Source organism: Aulonocara sp. 'chitande type north' Nkhata Bay, linkage group LG13, assembly GCF_057382095.1.
Source record: "Aulonocara sp. 'chitande type north' Nkhata Bay isolate Kocher_YH1m ecotype deep benthic linkage group LG13, A_spYH_male_GT1.1, whole genome shotgun sequence".
NCBI lineage: Eukaryota > Metazoa > Chordata > Actinopteri > Cichliformes > Cichlidae > Aulonocara > Aulonocara sp. 'chitande type north' Nkhata Bay.
In genome coordinates this window covers 28,308,096-28,335,331 of record NC_141356.1, presented here as the reverse complement: position 1 = coordinate 28,335,331, position 27,236 = coordinate 28,308,096, and the positions used below count along the sequence as shown (strand labels likewise).

General features: G+C 45.3%; 2 protein-coding genes across 8 annotated transcripts in view; both read right to left on the bottom strand.

The window, feature by feature from the left end:
- Positions 1 to 27,236, bottom strand: part of mlip (muscular LMNA-interacting protein) — a 50,906-nt gene that overhangs the window by 8,189 nt on the left and 15,481 nt on the right. For 2 of the 7 annotated variants that reach the window (XM_086259717.1, XM_086259722.1), the window contains 8 exons: positions 25,488 to 27,032; positions 24,765 to 24,836; positions 24,241 to 24,321; positions 24,080 to 24,163; positions 23,920 to 23,955; positions 18,077 to 18,124; positions 17,002 to 17,064; positions 16,765 to 16,887 (listed from right to left, as the gene is read on the bottom strand). In XM_086259717.1, the coding sequence (XP_086115843.1) occupies positions 16,765 to 16,887; positions 17,002 to 17,064; positions 18,077 to 18,124; positions 23,920 to 23,955; positions 24,080 to 24,163; positions 24,241 to 24,321; positions 24,765 to 24,836; positions 25,488 to 27,032 (2,052 nt within the window). Of the gene's footprint in view, positions 1 to 16,764; positions 16,888 to 17,001; positions 17,065 to 18,076; positions 18,125 to 22,952; positions 23,497 to 23,919; positions 23,956 to 24,079; positions 24,164 to 24,240; positions 24,322 to 24,764; positions 24,837 to 25,487; positions 27,033 to 27,236 lie in introns of those variants that run through there. The other 5 variants (XM_086259719.1, XM_086259718.1, XM_086259720.1 and 2 more) reach the window with 5 other exon arrangements.
- On the bottom strand, positions 21,670 to 22,818 carry LOC147316316 (uncharacterized). The gene has a single exon (XM_086260151.1). It carries the CDS (start codon positions 22,816 to 22,818, stop codon positions 21,670 to 21,672), a length of 1,149 nt encoding a protein of 382 aa, XP_086116277.1.

Below are 27,236 nucleotides of genomic sequence, written 5' to 3'. Positions count from 1 at the left end.
TCCGTGCTTGCCTACGAGCTCGTAGCCGCTCATCCACCTTAATACATAACGACATCAATTCGTCAAAAGCAGTGGGTAGGTCCCGCATAATCAATTCATCTTTCAGATCTTCCCGGATGTTATTTAACAATGTGCTCCTGAGCGCATCCGGTCCCCAGCCGGTTTCTTCTGCCAAAATCCAAAAGTCGATTGAATAATCTGCCATACTCCGCTTACCTTGCTTAAAGTTAAGGAGGCGGAGCGCCGCAGCCTCGACTCCAGAGCCCTGATTAAACACAGTCTTAAAGTTAATCACAAACCTCTCAAAAGAGATCTCCGGGTTGGAGTTTAACACGACCTGGGCCCATTTCAAAGCCCGGTCACGAAGCATCTGTACCAAGAACGCAATCTTTGCCCCGTCATTGTTATGAAAACGCCGCTGTTCGCGGAAAATCAATGAACACTGGGCCAGAAAGCCAGAGCACTTCTCTGTCTCCCCTGAAAAGGGCTCAGGCGAAGGCAGAGGACCGTCAGAGGATGGGGTGGCTGCCGATGAGGGACCGGCCGTAGCCGCCGCGAGTGTCTCCTGCTGGGCAGGGCGAGCCTTCTTGGCCTTGTAATATTTAGTTGGCGTCGTTAGTGATCCTATTGTTACCTCAGTCTTGTCATAATGTCTATCTGTTCTCTCTGTTCTGTATCCGTGTTTATTTTCTGCCCATGTAAATGTGGCGTGTCTTAGTTGAAGCTTCAGTATTACTTATACTTTGTGCTAGTCTCTCTTGTCTCGTGTGCATTGTGTTAAATTTACTTCCCTAGTCTACTTATTTCTGATTTGCTCCCACTGTCTTTCCCACCCATTATGCTGTCTTAGCCTAGTCGTGTCATACTGTTCGCCCAATCTTTGTTCCCGGTATTAATTTTCCTTTATATCTGTGTTCTCACTTTCACAGATTGATATAGACCTTCAATAAATGATTGTTTTAAGTTTCAAGCCTGCCTTTGACTCTGCATTGGTGTGCTTGCTCTTTCTTAGCCCGACACAGTTAGCTCAATGGCTGGATTCTAATTAATTTATTTTTAGATTATTTAGTTACATCGTGGGTGCATGCAGGAGCAAATGTAATATACTCGCCATGTAACAAGCACATGCAACACTTTATTCTATAGAGTCCAAGAGGGCTAACTTAGAATCACCAATTTATCTAACATGCATGCCTTTATACTGTGGGAGGAAGACAGAAACCCAAGCAGGCACAGGCAAATATTGCACATAAAGACCATTGCTGGGAACTGTCTTGCTGTGACTTGACACTGCTGACCTCTCCATCACTGTGCTGCTCGATTTCAGATCTCACATCTGTGGGAAGGTACTCTCAGACATCTGTATAATTCATTTCATGAAGTGCACTACTGTATCTATCATCACTCAGAGTTTTTGGCTTTTACTATTTCACTGTTTTGTGAGCCTTCAAAGACCCAGCAGGTTCCTGTCTGTGTGGCAACCTAAGGAATGTGTTGGGAGCACAGACAATTCTTATGACGTTCTGAAGGTCTCCCTCAAACTCTGTCACTACTAAAACCACAATTTTCCTTTACTTCACCCACACTGCACTGGTGGATCTAAAATCTAATCTGAAAAGATCAGGTTAGTCAAATTTGACCCAAACAGTTTAGAAGGTTTAAACATTTATGAGGTGCTGCCAACTCGTGGCGGTTGGTAACGCCAAATCAGAATTACTTAACCTTTTCCAGACTTTATGTTCAGATCAGAGTAAGGGTAACAAGGGTTCCTGGACCTCCACAGGGTTAATGTTCCGCAAGATGTTGCTGTTTAGTATTTCTCAGAGGAACCCGCACAGACCAACCAAGGGCATCATAAAAGGTAGATTAAGAAACTGGTGTCAGATGGAATCATCTTGATCAAACACAGCACAGTGATCTGTTTCAAATCTTCTGTTGTGTTTTGACATAGGGAGTCACATCTCCTCTGCCAGGGCGGTTAAAGCAAACACATTTGATACATCTGTGTTTAAACTCACAGCACCTGACTGTCTTCATCTCTGTTTTTATACCAATTTGAAGGAGACCTGTCCTGAACTGCATTGTGTTTACTTAATGTTTAACTAATGCACTTTGTGCATTAAGGTCTAATGTCAACGTTAAATGTGTTCCCTTATAAAAGCTGTACTTTTTGTTTGTTGTATGTTACATGTATAATTACCAGCTACCAGTCTTTGTAACTGCATTGCACTGCTGCATCTCTTGATGTACATTGTGTACACGTATATTTATACACTCACCAACAACACAGCTCTATAGCGTCACCTTTAATGATATCAAATAAAAATAGTCTGACAGGTAACTTTTACCTTTAAGCACGTCAATACTTGTGAGTGAGGATAGGTTTGGAGTTAAACTGCTTGCTTTTAACCAGACAATGAGATTTAGTAGGGATGTTAACACTTATTCAGTTGTTGACACAATTTTTATTTTTTTCAACAACATCATTACAACATCACAATGACACCATGACAGGTTGATGTCATCATATTGTAATAACAACAGGCCGACATCAGCATGTTGTGATAACAACATCGTGAAGCATTAAAGTTTTAGTATAGCCCTTGCTCTTTGGGGTAAGTGCTATTGTTTGTTTAAAACACATTGTTTTAGGCACACTATGAATTGTCACTGAAACATAACTACACTCATCTTTCTTTTTTAGAAATGTTTGACAATGCTTGTTGTTTTGCAGTATTCTTTCTTTTTTTTGTTCAGTTTCCTCAGTCTGTTTTTTGTTTTTTAAATACAGTATAAGCACATAAGTATCTGTCAAGGAGCTAATCTGAAATCTTTTTGCCTCTCAAATTGAACAACTGACTTTTGGCCGTCGTATTTGGTTTTCTTCTGTCAGTCAAATACTCACTCTTTAAACAGTTCTTCTTGGCAAATGCAACACTCACATCTTTTGTACTTTCATTCTGACATTATGATGATGGTGATCTAAGGCTGTGGCTGCGATTGTAATATTAGATTTGCTTCGATGTGGTGGGTTTACAGAAAACCAAACAGACATAATGTCGTACAGAATTTGGTTGTATTTTTGCATTTGGCATTTAAAATCTGCCCCAGTTAAATCAAAGCAGGATAAAATTTCCCAGGGAGCGCTGTGAAGCAATTCCACATGAAGCTGGTTTGATGCATATAACTCAGATATGAAATATACATATACAGTGACGTCAATTGAGATTTGACAAGTTGACACAATTAGGATTAAGAAAGAAAGCAGACAGGCAAAGAAGCGGGAATTGTGAAAGGACACCGGCAAATCAGTAAAGAGAATAATGAGCATCATGCAGAGAGGTTGTAATATTAGCAGCGATTAATCATCTCCTGGCTCTCAACATTTAAATTTTCTTATGCACCTTTTTTCTGACTTGTGCTGTGTTTGAAACTCTTTGAGGAAGCTACTAAAATTACAAATGATGTACGTTTTAAGATTTCTGTTCTGGGTGCCTCGCTCTTGAGGTCTATTAACTGGAAAGTCAGTGGTTCAATCCCTGATGCATCCAGCCTCCAAGTATTTGTCTGTATCTTCAAAATTAGGTAATTTAGTTGTCATTCTCCAGCCCTGCAGTGGCTGGCGTCCTGTCCAGGGTGTACCCTGCCTCTTGCTCTGTCACAGCTGGGACAGGCTTCAGCCCCTCTGCAATCCTGAATTGGATAAGTGCAAAAGGATGGATGGAATCCAAAGCAAGAGAAGTTACATAATCATCAACATTCACAGGGTGTGACATTTATTAGTGGAGCCAAAAACATGTGAAATTTTTGAACAGCAGTAATTTATTTTGTGTATCTGACTATCTGAATAATTTTACATGTGAAGGCTAAACAGATGGCTGCAGCGAAGGAGGTCACTCTTTTTAATTACCAGATATGTTCCCAACTTACTTACTTCAAAGTTTGTTTGTTGAATGCCTTAAAGCAAATAGAACCCCCCCCCCCCCCAAAAAAAAAGGTTTTCCCCTGCTGTTACATAAACTTCTGCAGCCTGATGTAAGAATATGTTTTCTACATGCATACTTCATATTATGCAAGTAAGGTGAGACTGAATTTAAGTTTTTAAGTTTGCAAAAACACCTACTCTGTACCAGCTTTGCAGTTATGTGAAGAACAAAGTTTTTAAAGGACTCTATGAAGTCCTGTGAAAGACTAAGGACTTGCACTTTCACCATAGGAATTGAGAAGGTAAGTAGCAGCCAGGTGCTGCTAATCAGATTAATCTGATTGACTGATCATTAGCAAGTGTGAGCACTTCTATAAAAGCAGAGATTCTGTCAGTTTTCTGATCTGAAGTATTCAGGTGTGTTAACACAGTACCACAGTGTTCCCAGGAGTGGACCTTCCAACAAACTCATATAAAGTTCAGACCTGCTCAAAGAAATTGCAAAAAACTTAAGAGCTATAATTTAGGCAATGCAGGTCTCCGTTAGCATGTTAAACATTGAAGCTCTTGACAGTACAGTTAGAAGACTGAATAGTAGAGCTGGGCGATAGAACGATAACGATATGTATCGCGATATAACTTTTTCTCGATAGAAAAATTAAACTATCGCGATAGACCTCGCCGCTCTTGTCCTCTTAAAAAAAAAAAAAAAAAAAGAACAGCCAATCCAAATTAAGTAGCGCAGAGCCGAACCAATCACAGCCGCAGCGTCAGGTCACGTGACTTGTTACGTACAGCACAAGTGCCAAGCCGCACATGTGTATTTGTTTGGGAAGCAGCCCGCCACCGTACCGCCCGGGTAATGGAGGAAATGAGTGTGCCGACTAGAAAAATCAACCGAGCGTGACCGAAGAGAAAACAGATGATGGTTCCAATGCCGGAGAGATTGTCGAACGGAAGAGCCAAAGAAGTTCCGTAGTGTGAAGGTATTTCGGCTATTTCAAGTCTGACAAAAAACAGAGTAGCGTGCACTGTAAATTGTGCCGAAAGCAAGTCTGGAAATACAATAAACTGGTGCATGCGCTACGTCCACACGTACCCGGGTATTTTTGAAAACGCAGATTTTTCTATGCGTTTGCGCCTTTCGTCCACAAGCAAACGGCGTTTTTGGTCACTGAAAACGAAGATTTTTAAAAACTCCGTTTTTGCATTTACGTGTGGACTAGAAAAACGGAGAAAATGCAGCGTCAAAGATGTGCGCATTTTTTGACGTCACACTGTGCGCCACGTTATTGTTTCGGTGAAATGAATTTCTACAATACTGTTACTGTCAATTCTACTCTCTGCAGTGTTTAAATGCTTACATATACACACAGTTACTGTCCCTCCACACATACGACTCGGTTCTGCTTCTATGCCCCAGCTTTCTAGACTTCTGATTGGCCAACATTTCTGCACGGTTAGGACTCTAGCGCCACCTGCTGCTTTGGCATGTTCATAGCAGCGTTTTCCTTCATTTCTGCCTTTATGTGTGGACGGGATTATTTTTTTAAAACGAAAACGGAAAATCTCCGTTTTCAAAAATACCCGTGTACGTGTGGACGTAGCCTCAGTCTCTGACTGGAAGCGCTAATTCGTCATTCGGCTTTTGTCAGACTAAAGTAACTGTTAAAACTGTTTGAAAAGCTAAGCTATACAACAAGGAGAGATTGAGAATTTCCTTTTAGTTCTCAGTTTATTTGATATTGACAAAAGTTAGTCAGTTTTGTCTGTTCTTCTGTAAAACAAACTAAGATTTATTTTTAGAATTAATATTTTGTTTCTAAGTGGAATTGACAATTTAGTCTGTTTCGTTTGTTCTATTTTGAAACTTAAACGCTTTAGCGGCTGCCTTTTGTGTAGTTTGCAATATTTGCCTTTATTTATCTGAAAAAGTCTCATGTTCCTTAAGTACATCTACCCTGTTGAACTTATTATGGGAAATAAATATTTAAATAAAAACAAGCTGCTGATTATTTCACATTTTACTTGTGAGCAACGGCACATTTAAATCTTACAAATATAGTTATTTGGCTTATATCGTGATAGATATCGTTATCGCCTGAAATGAAAAAAACATATCGTGATATGAAAAAATCTTATATCGCCCAGCTCTACTGAATAGGCATATCTTGTTCGGAAGGGTTGCCAGTAAAATGCTTATTCTCTCCCTAAAATTCTGACACAGACCTACACTCCCCCCCCCAACCCCCTCGAAACGCCTTCGAAGCTTATGCCTTCTACGTTGTGAGATGTGATGATTCATGTGCTATGTCCTGAGGTGTTTTTTTTTTCTGTTCTCAAACTGATCTCCCTGTTGGAGCTCAGCCTGGGGGGAGTCCTTTATTCTCCTCGTCTTACCTCATGTTGTGCATTTTCCATTGTTATACCTCTCTGACCTGTCTTCCCCATGTGATGTTGTGTAATGTACATATGGTCGGAGGGAAAGATGGCGCTGGCAAAGGTCAACAGCCAATTTTAACCCAATTTCCTTCGGGATCAACCTTTGAGATCAATAAAGTTTTATTGAATTGAATAAAATAATAGCATCACGGTTTAGGTTTGCAAAGTAAAATTTAACAAAACACCAGACTAGTGCAAAATAGAGATGTTTAGCCAGAATGCATAGTTGGTGAAAAGCAAACATATCAGCACAAACACCTTCAGTCAACTGTCAAGCCCGGTGATGGAGCGATGATGATTTGGGCTTGTTTTGCAGCCACAGGATCTAGGCATCCTGCAGTCATTGAGTCGACCGTGAACTCCTTTGTATACCAAAATATTTTGAGGTCATCGGTCTGATAGCTAAACCTTGGGCCAAACTGAGTCATACAACAGGACAATGATACCAAGCACAACAGCAAATCTATATCATAGAGCCTGAAAAGAATCCAGGTTTGGCAATTATGCAGTCAAAGTCCAGACCTCCAGACGAATGCTAACAAATCTCGATGAACTGAAGCAACATTGTAAACAGCAGGTAGAAATTCCTTTACAACAGTGTGAGAGTCTGACAAATCATACAAAAAAGAATTAAGTCAAGTTATTTCTGCTAAAGATGGTTTTAGTAGCTACTAAATTATGGGTTCTGCTTAGTTTTTCATGGGATTATAGAGAGCCATGTGAAAACTTTCACATTGCTGCATATTAGTATGCTCTAATTATCATCCACAAACTTTTCAAATAATTAAACACGTAGTAAATTTAATCATGCATTTTATCTCATTTATTACAATTAACATATTTCTTAATTTATATTGTTAACATTCTCAATTGTGTATACTTTCCCTGTATAAATTAATGTAATTTTGTAGTTTAATGTAGTGTTATTAGTCAGAACCATTTGTTGACATTCCAAGAGGGTCTTTTTCCTCCTGTAGTTTTACTTCAGTTTGTGATTTTTGTGTCTCCATTTCACATTGGGTAAAATTCTTCTTTGTTGTTTTCTTTTTGTTGAAGTCTGTAATAACCTCTGTTGCAAAAATTTATTTATTTTATTATTATAATTTTTTGTATTTGGAAAATGACTGACACTAAACTCAAATTAAAAATCAAAAATGTCATCCTATTTCAGATTACGACAATATAAAAACTCTGGTGACCAGATTCAAATAGGAATGCATACGTGTTAGAAAGCTTCCCCATGTCCCCTATGGTGGGTTTTTAAAATGTTGTATAATGAGTGCTAAACACACCTCTGTGCACCAGCGTATAAACAAAATGTTTGGCTTAAGTCACTCAGTTCAAACCACTGTGGCAGCCAAATGAATGATAATTTTAGGATTATTTGTGAAAATGAATCTTCTTTGTTTTTCTTTTTCCTCAAACTGATAGGCCAGTTTGAAATGAGAAGGCGGGGTCTGAAAGTGTAGGTGGACTGCTGGACGACAGAGAGGGAGATGGATGGGTTGCCATTTTGGAAGTTGCTACTTGTGTGATGATTAGAGGACAATAAACTAACATTGTTTGCTGCTCAGTCAAGTAAGAGTGATGTCTGCTGTTTTCCACACTACACCTCTCTGCGTGACTATAAGAAAGCATCTTTATTCTCTTTATGAATACAATAAATCTGGTCTGTGAGTAGCATTTTCAAATGTCAAATGTTTCATTTTTCACAATTTGCTGATATAATAATTTGTTCAACTGCACACTTCTGATCATAAATGCTAGCCAGACCTCAAAACTCCAAACTGCTGTCAAAAGTCACAGCTGGGGCATCCTTTCTCTGCGACAGAGCCAAAGATACACCCTGAAAATAGTCACAGAAATTGCCTCTGTTATGTGGCAATAAATACAGACTGACGCAACTGCTTGTTGTTGCCACAAGTCTTCAAAAATGACAGCTGAAATTGACCAAAAAGGCACCCTGTCGAAAGTATTGTGGCAGACAGCAACATCCTATTTTTGTACCAACACAGTACACCATTAGAATAACTGGATGAATGTGACACGCTGGACCGCCTGTAGCCTTCTAGACAATGCTTCAACGGAAGTACTAATTAAACAAAAAAGTTTTTTTTTTTTGGTTTTTTTTCTTCAAATGTGCTAATGGCTGAGTTTTATATACAGTGATCTTTTTCTTGTTTGCTTGTTTTACTGGTGGCTGGAGCCTTCTGACTGCAGCTGCAGTGACATAATTGTAGGAACAATCAAAATGTGAAACACTTCCTTCCAGGTCCCACACCTAAACGTAAGAAGAAATTAATATTTTATTAAATATATTTGACCTTTTTTGACCTCGCCTCTGTCAGTGCGCCCCAGAGTGGCTGTGGCTATGACGTAGCTTGCCATCACCAGTGTGTGAATGTGTGTGTGAATGGGTGGATGACTGGTTGTGTAAAGTGCTTTGGGGTCCTTAGGGACTAGTAAAGCGCTATACAAATACAGGCCATTTACCTTTTTTTTCTTCACAATCTGCTGCAGCATGTGGGTGTTTGTATGGGTAAACAACACCAGCATGTTAAATGGCAGCAGTCGTATAAACAGCATACAGCCGGATGGTGAATATGACTCTTTCTGCAAATGTAACAAACCAATTGGGAAGCCGTCTAAATCTGCATATTTTAACAGCTGTTACTGCAGCCCTTAGAGGCCATGGGTCATAAGCCATTTGTGCAGGCAGAAATTATGACCCATCGTTATGTTTTAAAGTTAAGCGACCATTAAAGGAATAATTGCACAGAAAATACAGTATGGAGTCATCAACTTTTAGGTGGAGATTAGGTTAAAGTCGCCACCCTGGAAAGCTTACAGAATGAAGCTTCCTAATGTGTGACAATATAAAGGGGTATATTTTAAAACAAAAAAGCCCTCATTAAAATGTTTTTTGTGCCAAAATGTTGCGCTCTAAAAGTAGTTATAAAACGTACATTTTTCTGAATCGTTGGGAAAATCTTTAAAGACTATTCTTATTTAATTGTGTTTTGTTTTTGGACACATTTCTAGTTAATTTTTGTAGTTTACTAGCTCCAGGAGGTCAGAGTTCAGACGTGTGATGTCATCAGTAAGCGCAGAAAAACAAACAGTGGCTGTATCCCAATTCAGGGTCTGCAGCCTTAAAATACGCAGCCTCAACGATCCTCAAGGGCCGCGTACTCAAAGACCGCTAAGGCCGGAAGTGCGAGGCTTGTGAAATGGGACGGTCTAGCCTCCGTTGCGCTGCCCAGGTTGCCTAGCAACCATGATACTAACAGCTGGAAACGTGTCATACAGCTTTGTTTGACAGAAATGAAGGAGAAAATCTTTTGTTCATTTGTTTGTTTCTTTCTACATGAGCTCTGATCATTCTCTGTAAGATTAAGCTCAGCTATTGAACGGCGTATATTTTAAAGTAAAGGCTTTAAAACCAAGTTAGTACAAACGTCACTAATGTCATGGTCCTGGGTCATTTTGGCCCAGCGTTTTGTGTTTCCTTGAAGTTCATTTTTGTGCTTTGTGTTTATTCTGATTTTGTATTGGTTTAGGGTTGAACCTGTAGTTTGGTGTGTGTGTATTCAGCCCTACCTGTGTCTGTCCTTGGTGCTCTGTTCATGTCCCCGTGTTGTGTTGTAAATCAGTCTGTGTGTTCCTGCTTTACTTTGAAGGCTCATGTTCTGGATTTCCTATTCTATTTTGAAGGTCTGTGTCTGTTGTCATTGTGTTCAGCTTGTGTCCTCCGGTCCTCATGTGTATTAGGTTCAGCTGTTCTTCCCTCCTGTGTGTGATTACCTGATTACCTTGTGTGTGTATATTTAGTGGGTGTCGGTCTGTGTTCATTGTCGGCTCGTCTGCGTTCTATGGTGTTCCTGTCTCTGCGTCTCTCTGCCCCGCACCCCTTTTGTATGGTCTCAGGTTTGTCATTTAGTTCTCCCAGTTTAGGTTTCTTCAGTTGTTTTGTCATGCCTCACTGCCTGTTTCTGCCATTGTCACTTTGTAAATAAACATCACTCGTATCATCAGTCACTGCTGCATTTTGGGTCCTCCCTTTCCTCCACACCACACGGCTCACTCCGCCAGCCGTGACAGTACGAGCCGACCAAACATGGACCCAGCAGCTTTGTCTGGAGAGAGCGACCTCGCACGCATCCGACGCCTGATGGACTGGGTAACCCACACCACCAACGCAAGGGCACAAGTGGTGGGGTTAAAAGCCATCGAAGCAATCCTGGAAGAAAATCCCTACCTCTGCCAGCTTAAGGGAGTTTCAGGCTTAATTTGCAACCTGCATAAAGCCCGGGGGGTGGTGCGAGCTCGGGAATCCACAGACTTTGTCCAGCAGCAGCGGATTACGGCCACCCCGGAACAGCCACGTCAGCTTCTCCCGCCGGAGGTTTTGCCCGGCCCGCCGGAGGTTTTGCCCGGCCCGCCGGAGGTTTTGCCCGGCCCGCCGGAGGTTTTGCCCGGCCCGCCGGAGGTTTTGCCCGGGAGGAAGCGACAATCGCGCCGTCGGCGCGTCACCCCACAGCCGGATATTGGAACTTCAGAACTGCCGGCCGTGGTGAGTGAGAAGGACCCTTTTTCTGTCTTGGACTGTGGAACAGTTTATCCAGGGACTTTGTTTGGTGTAGCAGACGACAAGGAGAACTGTGTGTTGCTTGCTCATTCTCCTGCTGAGCTGTCTTTACCTCGTTTAGCTGCACAGCCGCAAGCAACTCGGACTCCGGTATCTCCGCTAGCCCAGTCATTCATGCCGTCTCCGTCTTCACAGACTCCCTCTGTACGGGAGGCTGCGCTTGTGCCTCCCATTTTTGACTCTTTTTCTAGTACGTATTATTTGCAGAGAGACAAACACGTTAAAAATGCAATCGTTCCTCAACAGCTGGCTAGTTTAGAGACTGCTACTTGCTCCAGGGCCTCACCAGAGGTTAAGTTACAGCCCTCAGCTGACTCTGGACCCCTGGAGGCTAAGAACCCAGCTGAGAACTGCACCCGGCTGTCGCTGCCTGAGCAGGGTCGGTGCTCCGCGCAGCTGCAGTCTGTTTTGTCCCTGCCAGAGGCCCGTGCGCCTGCTGGTTCCGTTCTGTCTCTGCCAGAGGTCTCCGCGCCTGCTGGTTCTGTTCTGTCTCTGCCAGAGGCCCGTGCGCCTGCTGGTTCCGTTCTGTCCCTGCCAGAGGTCTCCGTGCCTGCTGGTTCTGTTGCGTCCCTGCCAGAGGCCCGCGTGCCTGCTGGTTCTGTTCAGTCCCTGCCAGAGGCCCGTGCGCCTGCTGGTTCCGTTCTGTCTCTGCCAGAGGTCTCCGCGCCTGCTGGTTCCGTTCTGTCTCTGCCAGAGGCCCGTGCGCCTGCTGGTTCCGTTCTGTCCCTGCCAGAGGTCTCCGTGCCTGCTGGTTCTGTTGCGTCCCTGCCAGAGGCCCGCGTGCCTGCTGGTTCTGTTGCGTCCCTGCCAGAGGCCCGTGTGCCTGCCCGTGTGCCTGCTGGTTCTGTTGCGTTCCTGCCAGAGGCCCGTGTGCCTGCTGGTTCTGTTGCGTTCCTGCCAGAGGCCCGTGTGCCTGCTGGTTCTGTTCTGTGTGTGCCAGGGGCTCCAGTGCCCACTGGGTCTGAGACTGTTTTTGCTGGGGGGCCCGAGGAGCCCGTCCAGCCTTCTGCCTCGTCAGCTGGGGGGCCCGAGGAGCCCGTCCAGCCATCAGCTGCAGTCTCATCACCAGCTGCAGTCTCATCACCAGCTGCAGTCTCATCACCCTCGCCTGCTGCGGCCTCAGAGTCTTCGGCCTCGCCTGGTCCGGTTTCAGCATCTGCTTTGGCTTCATCCTCGCCTGGTCCGGTTTCAGCATCTGCTTTGGCTTCATCCGGTCCAGCCTCTGCATCCTCATCATCTTCGTCTGGTCCAGCCTCTGCACCCTCGTCTGGTCCGGCCTCTGCATCATCCTCGTCTGGTCCGGCCTCTGCCTCATCCTCGCCTGGTCCGGCCTCTGCCTCATCCTCGCCTGGTCCGGCCTCTGCCTCATCCTCGCCTGGTCCGGCCTCTGCCTCATCCTCGCCTGGTCCGGCCTCTGCATCATCCTCGCCTGGTCCGGCCTCTGCATCATCCTCGCCTGGTCCGGCCTCTGCCTCATCCTCGCCTGGTCCGGCCTCTGCCTCATCCTCGCCTGGTCCGGCCTCTGCATCATCCTCGCCTGGTCCGGCCTCTGCATCATCCTCGTCTGGTCCGGCCTCTGCATCATCCACGCCTGGTCCGGCCTCCGTGTCGTCATCCACGCCTGGTCCGGCCTCCGTGTCGTCATCCACGCCGCCGCCTGGTCCGGCCTCGGCTCCGCCTTCGTCTGGTCCCGCCTCGTCTGATCCTGCGGTTGCCACACCGCCGTCGGAGCCAGCTCGACCCGTTCTGCCTCGCCTCTGCCGGCCGTTTTCCGGGCCTCTAAGATGGCATCACGGCCTTCGGGGGCGGCCTCCGGAAAGAGTTCGTCGCCGCCGCTGGCATCGCGGCCGTCCTCCGGACCTGCTCGGTGGCCGCCACTACCTTCCAAGTGGTCGGCCTCCAGAACTGTTTGCCCGTCGCCGCCGTTGCCGTGTGCACGGTCGGTCCCCAGAACTGTTTGCCCGTCGCCGCCGTTGCCGTGTGCACGGTCGGTCCCCAGAACTGTTTGCCCGTCGCCGCCGTTGCCGTGTGCACGGTCGGCCCCCAGAACTGTTTGCCCGTCGCCGCCGTTGCTGTGTGCACGGTCGGCCCCCAGAACTGCCTCCACTCCGCCACCGCTGCCTTCCGCTCGGTCGGCTTTTGGATCTGTGTCAGCCTCCGGGCCGGCCTCCTGAACTGTGTTTTGTCCTTGTGCTCCGGCATGTGTGTTTGTTTTGGACAGGTCACTTGGTTCGCTGGGGCTTGTTTTTGTTCGGTGTTGGTCCCTCCGTCCTGGGCCCCCGCCGCCCGCCCTGGGTTGGTCATCTGTTTTTGTTTTGGGCTGTCTGGAGTCAGCCCTTGGAGGGGGGGTACTGTCATGGTCCTGGGTCATTTTGGCCCAGCGTTTTGTGTTTCCTTGAAGTTCATTTTTGTGCTTTGTGTTTATTCTGATTTTGTATTGGTTTAGGGTTGAACCTGTAGTTTGGTGTGTGTGTATTCAGCCCTACCTGTGTCTGTCCTTGGTGCTCTGTTCATGTCCCCGTGTTGTGTTGTAAATCAGTCTGTGTGTTCCTGCTTTACTTTGAAGGCTCATGTTCTGGATTTCCTATTCTATTTTGAAGGTCTGTGTCTGTTGTCATTGTGTTCAGCTTGTGTCCTCCGGTCCTCATGTGTATTAGGTTCAGCTGTTCTTCCCTCCTGTGTGTGATTGTGGCTCAAGAGTTGGGAGTTCGCCTTGTAATCGGAAGGTTGCCGGTTCGAGCCCCGGCTTGGACAGTCTCGGTCGTTGTGTCCTTGGGCAAGACACTTCACCCGTTGCCTACTGGTGGTGGTCAGAGGGCCCGGTGGCGCCAGTGTCCGGCAGCCTCGCCTCTGTCAGTGCGCCCCAGGGTGGCTGTGGCTACAATGTAGCTTGCTATCGCCAGTGTGTGAATGTGTGTGTGTGAATGGGTGGATGACTGGATATGTAAAGCGCTTTGGGGTCCTTAGGGACTAGTAAAGCGCTATATAAATACAGGCCATTTACCATTACCTGATTACCGTGTGTGTGTGTGTGTATATTTAGTGGGTGTCGGTCTGTGTTCATTGTCGGCTCGTCTGCGTTCTATGGTGTTCCTGTCTCTGCGTCTCTCTGCCCCGCACCCCTTTTGTATGGTCTCAGGTTTGTCATTTAGTTCTCCCAGTTTAGGTTTCTTCAGTTGTTTTGTCATGCCTCACTGCCTGTTTCTGCCATTGTCACTTTGTAAATAAACATCACTCGTATCATCAGTCACTGCTGCATTTTGGGTCCTCCCTTTCCTCCACACCACACGGCTCACTCCGCCAGCCGTGACAACTAATGTCACATAACTTTGCCGACATGTGGCCAACAGTAATGTTTTAATGTTCTTCGTTATTAAACATTTGCACATAAGTGACATAATATTCAGTACTTACTTAAAATTTACTCTTCGGCTGCCCCTCATCCGCCGTTTTTTTTCGGCAAAATTATCCACACCCACCGCCGCGCTATGCATTCTGGGATATGTTGGACCACGAAGTCTACACTGCCACAGCCTTAAGATTCAGGGAAATGAAGGACGCATTTCAGGGCTGCATTTCGAGCAGCCTTTGAATTGGGACAGCCTTCGGCGCGCCGCTGTGACGTAATCGGCCTTGAAATGCGTACTTTAAGGCTGCAGACCCTGAATTGGGATACAGCCAGTGTCTGAGATGTGGGAGCAATGTTTTGCTGATGATACGCTATGCTGCCTGTAAACTCCAAAACTGAACTGAGGAGAATAAAGTTGCAAAAAGGAGAATGGAGTCATGTCTCTCTGAGGATGCAACAAAAACCCAATCACACTATTAAGAGAAAATGTTAACAGTGATTGAAATGAAAGCCATTACCAGGTTGACTCCATTTCCAGTTAGGACAGTTTATTAGTTGTTACAGAGAATGATTATGAGTTTGGACTGATCAGGTGTCATTTATCCATGCTCCAGTAATATCTAAACGTGTTCCCCCACAGTCTTTCCTGTTAGATACATTCAAGCTAATTGTGTTTTCTGCTTTAATGTTTTTTCCACAATACTTTTTAAACAAAAAAGTGAATTTCTTTTGAAAAATCACTTCACTAAAAAGATGGCTTTTTGGGCGTCCAGCATGATGCTGAGTGAAGCAGTTACCGCTTTCTGCATCACTTCACTTTTCTTTAATGTGAGAAAGAGACAGTTTGGAAACAAGCCAGACGCTCAGTGGCTCGTGAAGGAAAGGGACTCCTAAGATAATCTGACAAGACCGGGTGATGACAGAGTGATGAGGGGAAACATTACAAATATCTTTGTATGTATGAAAAAATATATGTATATGTATGAAAAAAACAAACAACAAAGGAAGACAAGAACCGGTATCTACACTGATAATAGAGGCAAAGGTGTTCAAGTTTGTTATCTTTTTCTCAGCATAAGGAAAATTGGTAAGAGCTTTTAGACAAATTACCTTGTGTCTTCAGGGAAACGAAGGGCGAGAGATAGGATACGGTCAAGTTCAGAAGTTTTACCAGAATTTGTCTTTTTTCTAAAACTTTTTGTCTTCTTGTGTTTGAAGTGATTTTATATTATGGTGAATCTAGAAATGTCCACCAGTCAGTCGTAGCATTGCGACCACCTGCCTAATATCATGTTGGTCCCTCATTTGCTGACTGGTCGAGGCATGGGCTCCGCTCAACCCCTGAAGGTGTGCTGTGGTACCAAGATGTTAGAAACAGATCCTTTAAGTCTCGTAAGAGAGGTGGCACTTCCATGGGTTGAACTTGTTTACCTAGCACATCCCGCAGAGGTAAACACCTTAAACTCGTTGTTGTGCTCCTCAAACCATTTCTGAACCACTTTTGCTTTGTGGCAGGGAGCAATTCTGCTGAAAGAGGCCACAGCCATTCAGAATACACTGTTCGCTTGAAAGGGTGGTCTGCAACAATGCTTGGTGCTAAGCATCAAAGTAACATCCATATGGATGGCACGACCCAAGACTTCCTATTAGAGCTTGCCCAAAGCATCACATTGCCTCCACTGGTTTGCTTTTTTACCCAGATTTCATTGTGGTGCCAAACCCACTGGGCCATCCGCATGATGTTTGCAGCTATGCAGCCCCATACGCAATAAACTGCGATGCACTGTTTGTCCCGACACCTTTCTTTTAGAATCAGCATTACATTTTTTGACAGTTTGAGTTACAGTAGCTCTTCTGTTCCATATTTACTCCCCGCGTGCATCACTGAGCCTTGGCCACCCATGACCTTGTTGCTGGTTCACCACTGTTCCCTCCTTAGACCACCTTCAACAGATACAGTACTAACCACTGCAGACTGGGAAAACTCTGACCCAGTCATCTAGCATCACAGTTTGACCCTTTTCAAACTCGCTCAATCCTTATGCTTGCTCATTTTTCCTGCTTTAAGAACAAAATGTTCACTCCACGCTCCCTAATATATCCCAACCACTTCCCACGATAAAGAAATAATCACCTGTCAGTGGCTATAATGTTATGCCTGATGGCTGTATATTCTGTACTGTAAATGTACAAAAAAAAGTATCCATGCTATCCATGATATGGAGATTGGAATATAGTCTGAGTAGTTTCTGGAAGCTTATTTTTACTGTGAGTCTGACAGTTGCAGTTCAGTGCAACTGGCACCAACGAGACACATTTCAAGTCAATGTGGAGGATTGTGCAGACTGCGAAGTCTTGTTATCACTTAAATTAAAAACTGATTGAATGCCACAAGCTTACCCTTTTCTTGTCAGTTGAGGTCTGCTTGCTGGCAAACTGCCTGAAGGGCTTTGGATGAAATTCATCTTTATCCTCTATTGTCAGTCTTGGAATGGCCGTCATCGGGCGAATGACCGGTTTTGTCTGGATAGTACAATTCAGACATTTGACAGCACAAAGGAATTAATTCTGATAAGCAGCTCATAAATTCTCCTAATTCAGCAGATGAAGGAGCGTGATCAAATAAAGAATGTGTACCTGTTTGCGACCCAGCAGCTTTCTCTCCACGTCGGCGGATGGGTGCAAGCTGCATAAAGATGCCTGAATAAATAAGTTAGAGGAAAAAAAGAAATATTAACACAATTACTAATGCCTCTCACAAAAGTTAAACACTGATAACCGAAAGCACTCCCGCCTTCTTCTCTTTCAATTAATTATGATATTTGCCATCAGAGAGAAAACATACACAACTGGGAGAAGTAATTTATTTTTGAGTTTTTATGATAGCATAAATACATAAACATCTGGTTGCAAATCAGATTAATTATTCTTACTCAAAATAACGGAAAATTATTCTGTTCATGCAAGAAGATATACAATTTAGAGGAAAATTAAGTTTTAAATTGGAGTTTAATGAACCCAGGAATAAGGTTTTATTTGTGAGCTTGCTAATAAACTGTTGCTATGAGCTGAAGTAGCTTCAACACATGATAGCACGCTGTTTTGAACCTCTTATACGTGCATACTTATGCAGTAAGCTACTTTATAAATGACCCGTGTTCCTGGTGAACTGTGAAATCTGTCAGAAGCTCAGTACAAACACAGACCGAGAGGATGGAGTCTATCCCTGCTGTCCTAGTGCAAGAGCACACCTTACAGCCCATTTAGAATCAATAGTGAGCCCAACATGCATGTCTGTGGACTGTAGGAGGAAGCAGAGGGAACCCACGCACTGTAGGCACAGGGAAAACATGTAATCTCAGATTCAAATTCTGTGCTGTGAGGCGACATTAATCACTGCACCACTGTGCCACCAAGTTTTTTGAAGCTGGTTGAAATTTGGCAAGTTCTATTTTATAATATTCAAAGAGCAAATGTTTTGGAAAATCTTCGAGCCACCTTCAAGTTCCTGATGAAAAATCTCACCTAACACCTCACAGTGAAAAAATGATTTGCTCGCCATGTCCTGTGAATTTTGGAATAAAAGCATCTGAACAACACTGAGAATAAGCACCGTCAGCAGCAGGTTGTTTATCCTGTGGGGTAAAAGCTGAGAAAAACAGAAAGCATTTGCCTTTAATTCAACGTGCAAAACTACCTGACCTCTACTCACATATTTGGTTTCACGTCCCAACGATTTTGAAAATGATGAGTTTTTTGGCTGGAAATGAAGAAGAATAACAGAAACTGAATGACACAAGCTGGATGTCAGGGAAAAAGAAAGAATCATCAAACGACTCATTCATTTGTAACTGTGATGGTCATTTTTTAGAAAAGAAATTAATGAAAAAATGATCTAAAGAAGTCCTTGGAGAACATGCGTTCTGGAGAGACCATGATTCGTCTCTTTATTTTCTCAGACTTGAATTTAACATGTTTTCTTGTTACACAACACAGTTTCTCTTGTTAGCGATTGAAAAATTGATGTTTTCATGAATACTTTCCCCCCTGCTGAGTTTACACAAGCATCTAGCTTAAGAGCACACATCCCATGGATGACATTTTCTCTCTCTCTCACACACACTTGTTTTCTCTGCAAACTATAGGAAGCATTCTCCTTTGATAAATAATGGACAGATGTCCTTTCATTTCTTGTGCTCATATAGTTAAAATTCACTTTTATCCAACTTCCTGCTTGTGCTTCAGTAAAACAGTATACAGAGGACTCATTTCTTCAGTTCCAAAGCTACTACAGTTCTTTATTTATCTTTTCTATTTCGTTTTTACTTCAATGGTTCACACTTTTAGTTATATATAGACACATATACATTTTCTTTCTCTCTTTTATTTGTTTTTGGGTGTGTTTTTGTGTGAAAGCTGCTTGCCTGCTCCTTTTAAAAATGATGAAACTGCAATTAGGATGCAAAATGATGACACTGATTCGCATTGTTATTCTGGGTGCAAAGAGCATGTGTTTACTTGTTTGCTTTTTATTGACCTAAACAAATTCTGCACTAAAGAACTGAGATGACAACGCTTTAGTCAGCTTTGCATCACTGTGTGTGCAAAATTTGCAGTGTGAACTTTTAACAGTTTTTACAAAAAGAAAGACAAAAAAAAAGATAAGAGGAAAAAATTAAGTTTTGTTAATCATCACAAACTGGACAAGATGATGTCGTTTCAGAGTGGTAGCTGACAAAGACACAGTCAGCTACCACTAGTCCCAGAGACCTAGAGAACAGCCAGTGACCTTCATGGAAACTACCAGTCACTAGGGGAAACTGTCTATCTGGCTGTTGAGTGGGGAACTCATTCGCAGAGCAGGGGGGGGGGGGGCAAACCAAGAATCTGCTCATGATTGATTTGGTCACCAGCAGACAGTCATCTGTAGTTTGTATTCAAGATGCCATTTGTCTGTAAACACTCGCTAACTAACCACCAAGCAAAAGAATGTGAAACTACAGACGGAGGATGTTCACCTTCAAAGTAAAAGCTGTAACCCACGTGTTTCAAAAGGGGCAGCTTTTGTGATGATTGCAAATGGGTTCTGTTTCCAATTTGCTCAGTGAGCAGGTTGGTGAGTATTTGCAGACAAGTTGACATCTTCCATATAAACTGATTGCTGCAATCTTCCAGTGAAGAAAACAATCAGATCAGCCAGTGCAGGGTAAGCTAAGACTTTCCATAGACAGACAGTCACAAAGCAGTGAGCAACAGGAAAAGAGTCAAATAAATAAGAACATTTTAGCAGCCAATATAAAGACATAAAATGCAATCAATAGAATTCCCAACAGAAGGCGTGTTTAGTCTAAAATGTTTTTAACTGCTTCTTTTAAAAGATTCCACAGAGTCGATTTAGTGCAGTTGTAGTGACTGAAAGCTCTTTAGTTGTGTACGAGGAAAAACTAAGCGATTCTGAGCCTGTGAACGACGACTGCGAGCAGCAGTGTCCTTGGAGATAAATAAACTTCTTTGTGACTGATTTCACCTGGGACTGGGCCAAAGATTGATCTGACACCATTCTCAGATGTGTCCCAGTTGAATATGAAGCTGGAGTCAGCAGCCAGTCACCTTAGGTTAGTATAAAGACATGCTCCATCTAAACATAAAGTGTGTATGGAAAAAAAAAAAAATGACATGGCCTCCGAGAGTGAAACATTTGAATTAAAGCTGCATTCTGTATAATAGGATCCGGGAGTGACTCATGTGGCAACAAACTCAAGTTCAATTTAATAGAAGTTTGTGGAAAAATGACCATACTTTTGGATTTACTGCCAGGTTAAGCTTTTTATGTCTTTGATACAGCACGATGCTAATCTCAGAAAAATACAGTTTTAATCATTTTGATAAGAAATCAGAAAATAAGACAGGTTATGATCATATACAGGTGCGTACTTCACTGTGGGCTCAGATCCCACGTTTCCTCCCTGTTTCACATTATTTGCAAATTAAAATACTTGTTAGCTAAGTAACGTGTTTAATCCTCCAACTTCTTAGTTTTAAAGTGATATCTTGGTGTAAAAATTTCAAAGGAAAATAGCTCACATGCTGTTAATGTCACGGCGAGTGAGGTGAGCCGTGTGGAGGCAATGAAGGAGGATCCAAACGCAGGCAGTCGTGAAGGTGGTTTGAGCATGAAAGTAAATACAAACGGCAAAGGGAGCTATGACTAACTAGACTGGGAACAAACTAACTACAGAACACGAACCTGAACAGAAACACTTGGCGGTTGACAGCAGGGAAACACACAGATGACGCAGGGTGGAATACACAGACGGACCAGCAACTACAATGACGGCAGACATGACTTAAATACACAGAGAATCACAGGGGAATTACACACAGGTGGTGGACACAGCTGGGAATAATCAACAAGACGAGACAAAGGTAAAACTGAACACACTCACATGAGACGCAGACCATCACAATAAAACAGGAACAAGCAACCATCACACTAAGACACAAACTCGACATAGAGAGACAGACAGAAAATGGCACATGGAGCTAGACAAATACTAAGCAGACACAACTGAAGAACAAATCCTAAACACCACAGAAACATGAAACTCAAATAATAAACATCATCATAATCAACACTACCAGAGAACAAGAAAACAACCCCTGATGCAAACTAAAACCAAAACATAATAAAACTCAAACTACTGGGTCCGACGGACCCAGAACCGTGACAGTACCCCCCCCTCTAAGGGCTGGCTCCCGACAGCCCCAAACAAAAAAAAAGCACAAAGCACCAAGCCAGGGAGGGCGGAGGGGGTACAGGAAGGAGGGTCCGAAACAAAAAAAACAAGGAGCACAAGAGACCAGAATAAACCAAAAACAGGCCAACACAAAACAAGACCATTCACGAGTCCACAGTAAAGTCCGGGGGCCGACAACACAAGAGCCGAAACAGTTCAGGGGACCGACCCTGCACACAGCAACGGCGGCGACGGGCAAACAGTTCAGGAGGCCGACCGTGCACACGGCAACGGTGGCGACGGGCAAACAGTTCAGGAGGCCGACCGTGCACACGGCAACGGTGGCGATGGGCAAACAGTTCCGGAGGCCGACCGTGCGTGCAGCAACGGCGGCGCGAATGCAGTTCCGGAGGCCGACCGTGCACACGGCAACGGCGGGCAAACAGTTCCGGAGGCCGACCACGTGGAAGGCAGTGGCGGCCACCGAGCAGGTCCGGAGGACGGCCGCGATGCCAGCGGCGGCGACGAACACCTTCCGGAGGCAGTCCCCGAAGGCCATGACGCCATCTTAGAGGCCCTGAAAACGGCCGGCAGAGGCGAGGCGGAACGGGTCGAGCTGGCACCGACGGCGGCGTGGCAACCACAGGACCAGATGAGGCAGGACCAGACAAGGCTGGACGAAGCAGGACCAGACGAGGCTGGACGAAGCAGAGGCTGGACCAGGCGAAGATGATGAAGACGGCAGCGGGACGGCTGCGGAACCTGACGGCAGCGGGACGGCTGCGGAACCTGACGGCGGTGATGCTGCAGAAGGTGATGTGGAGATGTGGTCCTGGAGGACCCAGCCAGCACCAGCAGATGTGAGGATGTGCTGGGTGGGCTCCACGGGCCCTCCAGCAGACGAGGCTTGAGGCTGGCTGGGTTCTCCTAAACCCCCAGCAGACGACGCTTGAGGCTGGCTGGGTTCTCCTAAACCCCCAGCTAACATGACTTGAGACTGGACGGGCTCCTCAGGCCCTCCAGGGAAAGCAGTCTCTGAAGCAGCAGGTACGGAGACCTCTGCCAGTGTGGACACTGGCTGGGACTGAGCAGCACCATGGCTAGACTCAGGCAGCAACAGTGGGATACAGTCCTCAGAGGGCTGGAAGTGTTCCCCAATACACTCAGCAGAGGACTGAGGCGGACGGGTGAACTCACTTGAGCTCTCAGGGGGTGCTGAGAGCCGAGACTGTTCAGGTGAGTTCTCCGGTGAGGCTGCTGGTGCTGGTGTCTTGACCTCTAGGGGTCCAGAGTTGGCTGGTGACTGACACCCAGCCTCTGGGGAGGCCCTAGAGGGAGCAACTGTCTCTGAGATGGCCAGCTTAAATGAACCAGCAAAAGTTTGTGTGGAGTGTGTTCCCTGCTTGTAATGAGGCCGTGAGGATAAAGGCTGGGTAAATGAGTGGACAGGCTGCTGAACTGGTGGCAACTGAGCTACAGGTAGCAAAGTAGTAACAGGTGGTGGAGTGGCTGGCTGAACTGATAAGGCTGATGACTCTCTTGCCAACTGAGCTATTGACTGGGCTATGGACTGTAACATGGTGTCTACTGGGTCTGACTGTGACTGTGATGGAGGTGATGATTGAGCGGCTGACTGAGTTAGCGACTGCTGGGAAGCTAACCGAGCTACCGGCTGAGCAGCTGACTCAACGAACACAGCCCCGGTATAAACAGTCATATGAACTGGTGAAACAGAGCGTCTTTTCCACTCACCACAGCCGGCAGTTCTGAAGTCCTATTCTCCAGCTGTGGGGCGACGCGCCAACGGCGCGATCGTCGCTTCCTCCCGGGCAAAACCTCCGGCGGGCCGGGCAAAACCTCCGGCGGGCCGGGCAAAACCTCCGGTGTCCGGCTGGGTTGGGAAGCGATAGCGGCTGGTGGGTGTAGGTGAAGTTCGTGAAGGATGAAGTCTTGCGCGAGTGGGTGTAGTGAGTCCAATAGCCAGGGATAATCCGTGAGCAGCTGTTGCAGTCTGGCTTCCAGAACGTGGAGGAATGCTTCTCCCTCATGCTCTAGCCACAGGTTGATTATTTGTGAAGCGGAGTTCGTGATGAGGTCCCGAAGCTCCGTGGGTGGGGTGAATGCCGCTGGATCCATATCTGGCTGGTCCGTACTGTCACGGCGAGTGAGGTGAGCCGTGTGGAGGCAATGAAGGAGGATCCAAACGCAGGCAGTCGTGAAGGTGTGAAGGTGGTTTATTGAGCATGAAAGTAAATACAAACGGCAAAGGGAGCTATGACTAACTAGACTGGGAACAAACTAACTACAGAACACGAACCTGAACAGAAACACTTGGCGGTTGACAGCAGGGAAACACACAGATGACGCAGGGTGGAATACACAGACGGACCAGCAACTACAATGACGGCAGACATGACTTAAATACACAGAGAATCACAGGGGAATTACACACAGGTGGTGGACACAGCTGGGAATAATCAACAAGACGAGACAAAGGTAAAACTGAACACACTCACATGAGACGCAGACCATCACAATAAAACAGGAACAAGCAACCATCACACTAAGACACAAACTCGACATAGAGAGACAGACAGAAAATGGCACATGGAGCTAGACAAATACTAAGCAGACACAACTGAAGAACAAATCCTAAACACCACAGAAACATGAAACTCAAATAATAAACATCATCATAATCAACACTACCAGAGAACAAGAAAACAACCCCTGATGCAAACTAAAACCAAAACATAATAAAACTCAAACTACTGGGTCCGACGGACCCAGAACCGTGACAGTTAAAGAGATCTTTTACCTGCAGACCATTGTTGGTTGTTGATGACCTGGTGGACTACAGTGGCAGGGTTGTGTTGGAGTTAAAGGATTAAAAAAAAGAAACCTGTTAAGTGACTTTCAGCACCACATTTATACTTGTTTAATTTCATATTAATAGTGAAATAAAACACCAAACTCACTGCAGCAATGGAATTTGCCAATATCTCATCAATGACGGCATAAAGTTCCTCAGACTGCTGCCGGAGCTGAGCAGGCGAGCACATCTGTGGAGAGCACAGACTTATTGATGCCGTTTCGCAACGTGTGCGGTAAATAACGGCGGCGATGTGTGCTGTGGTACCTCAGTGTGGGTGTCTGATGCGATGCCTGTGTTCAGCGTGTCACAGGAACTCATTTCTCTCTCGACCTGCTCATCTATGGCCTGTGAATGCAAAGAGAGAGAAGAAATTGAGCTCCCCTCCACCACTAATGGTTTCACTGGAGCAATAGCACGCAATTCATTACATCTCCTCCAGACAATTCCTGTTGATCCACTCTATATTCTTCACAGGCATAACTCCTTCGTCTACATGTATCATACAGAGGTGTGAATGTGTTTTCATGTCTCCCTGAGCATGATATGACTTTTAATAAAGCTTTAAGAAGTACTGTCCTTGCAGCTGCTGTTAAGTCCTTCTGAAATGAAGGAACAAAATGTCTTTTTTTTGCAGTTTCTAAATCTGATTAGTGCATCTCAAGATTTATCTTAAATTACTCACATCATGCTCACCATAGCAACACTGGCTGCATCATTAGCGCTTCGTACTGTATGGCTTGCCATTTAACAAGGCAAATTAATGGGATTAGAGCCAGAAATGAACTCACTTGCTGATCCAGTAGCAGGGTGTTTGTGGGAATAGCGGCGAGGGATTTGTAGCTTAGCGTAATTTTGTGTGTCTGGAGACAGAAGAGCAAACAATATGAATATAAATGTAATTACAATTTAAATTTTATTGAAGATAAACTTTGTAGACAGTCTGGTGGAAATTGTTTTATAGGCATGCTCTGTCTCCTGTTAGTGCTGGCTGCTTATCATGCAAAACAGTCAAACTCAGAGTTGTCCAGCAGTGTGAGCCGAAGTGTGTTAGCCTGTGGAAACTACATCACTTTGCTGCAGAGGAGGCCTGTTTGATGGATTACATTATGAACAAACTTAGTTTTCCTTCACCGACGGGCAAGAAAACTGGATGAGTGTGTTATCAACTTCTTTTGCCCCTGCTGGCTCGAAATAAATTGAATTCCTGGTGGTTAATACTCTGAATTTTGCACCCATTCGGTTAATGTCGGCTTTAAAAAAAAAATTTTTAGACATTGGAAAAGTGCACTTGAAACTGTTGCAAAGGAACAAATGAGCACTGACAAAGACAAATGGATAAAAGACACATCTAAAATCAGCTCCACATAGACGATGCCGCTTGATATCCACATGTCAAGTGCGAGAAGTCTGTTTTTAGCCACGCAGCATGTGAGAACAGTATGTCAGAGGGAACACAGTAAAAAATATCCTCACTTTAAACGAGTCATGCACACGGCACAGATAGAGGCTACCTTTCTTTTTTTACCCTCCCTGTCACTGTAGTCTGATATTCCACTCCCCAGCCTTGGTGAGGGTGTGGAGCGCAGGGAGAAAGGGGAAGGGGTGAGATCTCTGATTGGTGGAGCAGGAGAGGGCGTTGGCGTGGGAGAGCTGGTGGGTGAAGGCCATCCAGAAAAAACAATGGGCGTGTAGCAGGAAGGCGACAGACAGGGAGCTTTGCGAATGCCCTGCGAATGTGTGGCACCTGTGGGGTCGAAGTGGCTCCTCTCTAATTCGTACCTTCCTGTGGGATTTCGTGGAGGAGGGAGAGGTGATGCTGTGTCAGCACGAGCGGGGAAAATCGTTGCACATGAGTGAGAAGGCTCAGGATGAGGGGGGAAGACAGGCGAAGATCTCAGTTGCTGAGAAAGCCAACGAAGCTTTGAGAGAGATGAATTTGGCTTGCGACTCCATTTCTGGGGCGTGGAAGTCTGTGGCTCGTTAATGAGTTTGGGGGACGGGGAGATGAGTTTTTTAAGGTTATTATCCGCACTGCCCTTGAGGAACATGTGATTACTGCCGGGCTTCAGCTCAGGGAGTTTGGATATGGAGATGTGTGTGAGGGGCAAGGTTTTGGAAGTTGTACAGACTGTTTCTTCATGCTTTGGTGGAGAAGCAGAGAGGAAGTTTGAGCAAAATACAGGAGCTCGGGGTAGCGTGAAATTCACTGGCTCTGAGCGTCTTTGCACTTGAGATGGCGTGCACGTTCTGTTGAGCTCATTTGACTGACATGTTGGTTCCCTGCAATGGTGGTTCTGAACGTCTATAGATGCCAGTGAGGAGAACCGAGACGAAAACTCGAGGGGAATGGAGGCCACGCTGGAGGCTGCTGAGCACGCGTTACAGAAGGACAGTGTTACGGGGTTAACAGGCCAGCAGGGGGTGTAAGGTCTTTGCAGCGCTGAGGACAGAACAGGAAGACGACCTTTTCTCAGGATGGCAGTGAGGAGAGAGAGTCGGGTGAGAGGAGGCCGATGCCGGGGAGGAGGGTTCTGGGAGAAGACAGAGGAGGAGAGGCTCTCACAGGATGAGAAGCAGGTCTGAGGGATGTGGATCAGACTAGAGCCTGGAGCAAGAAAGTGCCTCTTGACCTGGATCACAGAAGGGGTGAAGACACCAGAGGGGACGGATGAGCAGGGAGAAATGGTACGGCTTAACGAGGCAGGAGAAGTGACCGAGGAAAGCTGCACGGCGGACCAGCTCTTCTCTCTGTCCGAGGCATCTGAGAGGATGGACTCCCTGGAAGAAGCCAGTGTGGGAAGCAGGTCTCCAGAGTCTGCGGGGCTTAATATGTCCTCTGACCCTGGCGTTCTATTTGCACAGCAACCCAAGCTAACCTCAACATGTCTGGAGGTGTGGTGACACTGCTGCTGGGAAATGTCCCTGTGTTTATCAGCGCCTGTTTCCATGGAGGCCGTCTCTGCGGCTGCGTGGTTGGGTGTATTTTGAGACTGGGCACTGATTGAAAGAGAGGATTTGGTTTGAGAGAGGCTGGCACGAGCTGGAGAAGTCTTCAACTGAAAAACAAAAAGAAAGAAAAAAGATAGTTTGGGGTTTGGTTTTATTTTCGTTTTCTTTCCTGCGTCTTATGTGAAAATTCACACCTCAGGAAGCAATTACTGAAAATGCACTTTTCCTCCACTTTCTTAAAAGCCCAGATATACCAAAAATGCTACCCCTGCAAAATAGCGTTTGTAACAAGCTTGTGGCTGGTTTATGAA